Source organism: Anarrhichthys ocellatus, unplaced genomic scaffold (genome assembly GCF_004355925.1).
Source record: "Anarrhichthys ocellatus isolate YVR2014 unplaced genomic scaffold, GSC_Weel_1.0 scaffold3699, whole genome shotgun sequence".
NCBI lineage: Eukaryota > Metazoa > Chordata > Actinopteri > Perciformes > Anarhichadidae > Anarrhichthys > Anarrhichthys ocellatus.
Genome location: NW_022283673.1, coordinates 1 through 5,341, shown reverse-complemented (window position 1 = coordinate 5,341; position 5,341 = coordinate 1). Strand labels below are relative to the sequence as shown.

Genomic DNA, 5,341 nt, shown 5'->3' with positions numbered 1-5,341 from the left:
AGAGAGAGCGAGAGAGAGAGAGAGAGAGAGAGAGAGAGAGAGAGAGAGAGAGAGAGAGAGAGAGATAGATAGATAGATAGATATAATATCTCTCTCTCTCTCTCTCTGTATGTATGTATGTCTCTCTCTCTAAGCTTACTAGCATCACACTGTTAGCACGTTAGCATCCGACAAGCTAGCTACTCCCCCACCTGAAGTTCGACCAGGCGAACTTCTGCGCCAGCTGAAAGTTCGGCTGGTCCTCCTCGTCCTCCACCCCGCCGATGCATCTGATCAGCTTCTTCGTTTCTCTCTCCGTCTCCTTTTCGAAAGCGGTCCAGTGAGCCATGTTGATGTTGACAGTGGTGCTGTGGTTAGCTGACAGCTAGCTAGCTTGGACGTTAGCTACATGTAGCTACATGTAAGCTATCTGTCAGTCAGTGTTGATGTCGGCCTGGTGATGATTCGTCGAGCTACAGAGCTATCATGAACAATAACATGTTAGATGACGCCATTTTATTGCAATTGGCACGAGTGTTTTTAGCGATGTTCGGCGCGGCGTTTTTCGTGTTCTTCTTCTTTCAGTTTATTAGCGGACTGCAACCCAACGTTTAACGTGCATGCCGCCACCTACTGTACCGGAAGTGTGTAACATCATGACTTTTATGACAGTTATCATTTAAACACAATAATAATGTTATTTGTAAATAAAATGAAAACAAAAATAAAACTTCATATTGAAGTTATATTCTGGATATTAAATTGGATATTAAATCGGTTTGCCTCCCAAGCAACCAATGAGGGGAAGAATGCGCATGCGCAACATCAAAATAAAGTTTAAAAAAAAGATTTTTGTTTCATTTACGTGTGAAAGTTCGTGTTTGAAACTGTGAATTTAGGGCAGCCAACACGTTTTATGTCCATAGTGATAAGATTACACAACCGACACTATTCAAAGAGGAACACTCATTTGGAAGTGAAGCTCCCATAATCCATTGCGCTACTCCAGCAGCGTTACGGCAGGTAGTAGCCGTTGGGTCCTCTTCCTATAAAGGCTCTTTGAGATTTCCACTCTAACGGCGCTAAATCTTCAGTTTCGTGACTGTTTTACAAATAAATAAGTAAAAAGTGCTAAAAAATAGTCAAAACTACACATTTTAAAACGGTTTTATAAAGAGTATAGCAAGGTTACGGCAGGTAGTAGCCATCTTTTCCTTCAAGGCTCTTCGAGATTTCGAATTAAACGGAACTTTTATAGACTATCCATCCATAAATAGATGGATGGATAGATAGATAGACACTTTATTAATCCCACAAGGGGACATTTCTTCGCTACAGCATCATTTATGATACAGGTAAATAAAATACAAATAGTAAATATAAAAATGCAAATGCACAATATATACAACACAAATAACAGAGTAAAAATATTAAATATAAAATGCACATTATATACAATGAAATAGAATGTATAAATCAATATTAAAATTAACTAACTAACCAAACAATATTGCAACGATTTAACCAAACAACAAACTGTTTATGGCTTGTTTCACAAAGAAATAACTACAATCTACACGTTTCTTAACGCTTTTTATGACAATTGCACCATCGTGTATTTCACTGCAAACATGAAAATAAAATAATCTGGTTGTTTTTACTTTAAATGGGCGTGGCTATCGCCCCCCCCCCCCTCCCTCCCACACACACACACACACACCCACACAACTTTACTGTAGTTCCGAGGCGGAGCTCACAAAGCGCTGCAGACCCTCCAGAGCAGCAGCTAGTCAGCTAGCTAGGAGAGGAAATGAAGAGGAGGTTACATAAGAAATACTTGGTTCTGATCCTGGCATACTCGGGTTTGCTGCTGCTAATCCCGTACGTGTTGGATTACCGGGACAAATCCGTGCAGCGCGCTAAACACGGACTGCAGCAACAACAGCCAAAATGCCCAGATTTGGAGAACACCGTGGCGCTGCTGTGGGATAATAACGGTTACCGAGTTAACGGCAGCGAGGAGCACGCCGTCAACCGGAGCCAGCCTCGGATAAACATCTACTTGCATGCCACCTGGAGGACCGGCTCCTCGTTCCTCGGGGAGTTGTTCAACCAGCACCCGGACGCGTTCTACCTGTACGAGCCGATGTGGCACATATGGCAGGCTCTGTACCCGGGGGATGCGGGCAGCCTGCAGGGCGCGGTGCGGGACATGATGAACGCGCTGTACCGCTGCGACTTCTCCGTGCTCAAGCTGTACGCCGGCTCGCAGAACATCACCACGTCCTTCATCTTCGGCTGGAAGATGAACAAGGTGATCTGCTCGGAGCCGCTGTGCGACGCGCACAAGCGGCACGAGATCGGGCTGGTGAGGGAGGACCGGTGCGCAAAGTGCCCAAAGCGGGACATCAGGGACCTGGAGAGGGAGTGTAAGAAGTACCCGGTGATGGTGATCAAAGGGGTGCGCGTGTTGGACCTGAGTACGCTGGTGCCTCTGATGAGAGACCCGGCGATAAACCTCCAGATCGTCCAGCTCTTCAGGGACCCGAGGTCCGTGCACAACTCCCGCCTGAAGTCCAAGCAGGCCCTGGTGAAGGAGAGCATCCAGGTGCTGCGGAGCAAGAAGCAGACCGACAAGTACAAGCGGCTCCTCGTGCCGAGCAACCGGGTGAACCGGGTCGAGAGCTACGTCTCCAGCGCCATGGAGCTCATCTGCGACAACTGGCTCGGGGACATGATGCTGGTGGCGAACGCGCCCCCCTGGGTGAGGAGGAACTACCTGCGCGTACGCTACGAGAACCTGGTGCTGCACCCGCTGGAGGAGCTCCAGCGGCTGCTCCGCTTCGCCAACCTCTCCAGCTCACCGGCTCTGGAGAAGTTTGCGCTGAACATGACGCACGGCCAGGGCTACTCCTCGGACAGGCCGTTCCAGATCTCCTCCAGGGACGCCAAAGAGGCGATATACGCCTGGAGGGAGAGGCTCAGCGTGGAGCAGATACATCAGGTGGAGGCCTACTGCAGCGAGGTCATGAGGCAGCTCGGCTATGAGAGGAGCGGTGGGGCCAAAACACCATGAGGACGAGCCGAGGTGAGAGCGCGCACTTTAAACTTAACCAGCAGACACGCATCATGTGTTTAAACCTCCACTGCTGTCACAGCAGGACGCTGGTGGTTTAACAGAAACAGTCCTCCAGGCTGCTGCTGCTCTGTGGCTGATCCCTGACCTTTGACCTCCCTCTCGCTGATGCAAATTGAGAACAGAGCGTCCATACGGACTCTGCATAGTGACACTGTGTTTCAGGCTGTTTTCATTTTGTGTGTGTGTGTGTGTGTGTGTGTGTGTGGTACCGTACCGTTTCTCTGTGTGCAGAGCATGAAATGGTGCAACCTGCACAAGTGCGAAGTGGAAACTTCACAATTGCTGCAAGATTTGAGGACATTTTAACACGGTAAATGTTTTTCTGTTGAGGAGCCATTGCAGACACTCTGATGATGTCATAGAACATGTCCGGAAGGTGCTTTCTAATTTGATTGAATTTGATTTTGCTGACCGAGCCATGAACAAAAACAAACATCTGTGGATTGTGATATTTGATATCATCTGCTATCCGTTCACATAATAACGGACTCTGCTGTCATGTTGTAACAGCTCAACCTGTTCATGTGTTCCTGTTCCCTTCTGGTGTTAACATCAAAGGAAGCTCATTTATTTGGATGCTCTAAAGCTTTTTATAAATCCAGGAACATGTTGACTCCACTGTAACAGATATGTTGTATCCATCAGAGCGACACAGAGAGGTTTCTCCCTCCTGATGCTGTTTAATAGAGGCTTCATTGTTCTCCTCCCTGGCTGTGCTGAGTCCTCTCATTGATGGGGGGGGGGGGGGGCGGGCAGCGAGTCTGTGAGCGAGTCTGTGGACCTCAGACTCTGCTGTCAAGAAGGGGGTCATTGTGTGGGGCTGTCCATGACGGGACAGAGCTCCCCGAGTCACCAGCAGCAGCTGGGCACCAAGTAGAAACAGGGCGGAGGCCGCCTGGTCTCTCTGCCACCACCCTGAGTCTAGCACTGATAGACATGGATGGGTTACTGAACAGAGCCACTGGGCACAAGGCTCAGGGGCTCAAAGTGTCAGGCCCCCTGCAACATGTCACTCAGATAGACACCTACTAACCAGGGAGACTCCAAATGACTACAAAGACGACAAATATACACAAAATGATTACAAAAAGAGGCTAAACAACTTTAAAGTCTGGTTTTCTTGCTGCTATGTAGGAGGTGGTGGGGCCTGATGCATGTCTGTACCCAGGGGCCCGTTGTCTCATGATCCGCCCATGCCGATAGAGATGGAGGTCATGAACATTATTAATCCTATTGCAAAGGTCCTTATGCTCTGTGTCTGTTTCAGTGAGCAGCTGTAATCCAGAACGTACAGGTTCATATGTAACCCTCCTCCCTCTCTTCCAGGGGCCCGGTACTTCTACGCTGTGGGTGAAAGGTGGGACAAGAAAACGAGCAGCTGGAATGTGGTCCGCTGGGAGCTCGGGAGCTCTCGGCTGCTTTTCCTTCAGCCGAGGAGCGTCGGTGAACTGGAGGAAACCCAAGAGGATGAGAGCAGCCAATCACAGACAGATGAATTTAAAAACGGGGGACGAGATAGTGGCTTATGTTTGTACAGTGTGTTTAATACCAGCGGGGGAAACCAAAACACAGAGACAAGGCCGGATTGTGGCCGGTCTCCATCCTTCTGTCCTTCTTTAGTAGCACTAATCCCTCCTCACATCCCCTGCCGGCGAGTGCCAACAAGAAGCCCGAGATGGGTGATTTTTAGGGAGGTCGACTTCCCGGATCCAGGGCGGCTCGCTCATCCGTCCAGCGTACGACTAGCAGTCGACGTGGAGCTCTGAGACAAGAAACGCCAGTATTTTCTGGAGTAGAGGGCCTGACTGAGGAACCGTTGTTCCACCCCCGGCCCCTCAGGAATCCAGACAGCTGCAGCGCCCAACTGACAAAACACTCACACGGGTGTGAAATGTTCTAAAACGTCCTTGGGAGAGCTGCTTCTCCCAACCAGCATCTTTATTCTTTAGCAACAGACGGTACGGATTCATTTTGTGTTTATAGGTTTTTTGGTCTAAAATACTATAAAATGCTGCGACATCCCTCCGGAGGCCTCCAGCATCTACGTGTTCAACTTCAGAAGTTGGTTCTGTAAGAGAGAAGTACTCTCGTCAGAGAAAGAAATAACTTTCAGATTATTTAATCTGACCTCAATAAAGACTAGAGAAGAGAAACGTGTGAGTGAAAGTCATTAACATTAAAGAGACAGTCCTGATGTTCTGTAGTGTGTGTGTGAGGTTCTCC

General features: G+C 48.6%; 1 protein-coding gene across 1 annotated transcript; it reads left to right on the top strand.

The window, feature by feature from the left end:
* Positions 1-1,731: 1,731 nt before the first annotated feature.
* chst7 (carbohydrate (N-acetylglucosamine 6-O) sulfotransferase 7) lies at positions 1,732-4,872 on the top strand. The gene is made up of 2 exons (XM_031841014.1): positions 1,732-3,067; positions 4,445-4,872. The coding sequence occupies exon 1, from the start codon at positions 1,790-1,792 to the stop codon at positions 3,053-3,055; it is 1,266 nt and encodes a 421-aa protein (XP_031696874.1). The 5' UTR covers positions 1,732-1,789; the 3' UTR covers positions 3,056-3,067; positions 4,445-4,872.
* Positions 4,873-5,341: the final 469 nt, after the last annotated feature.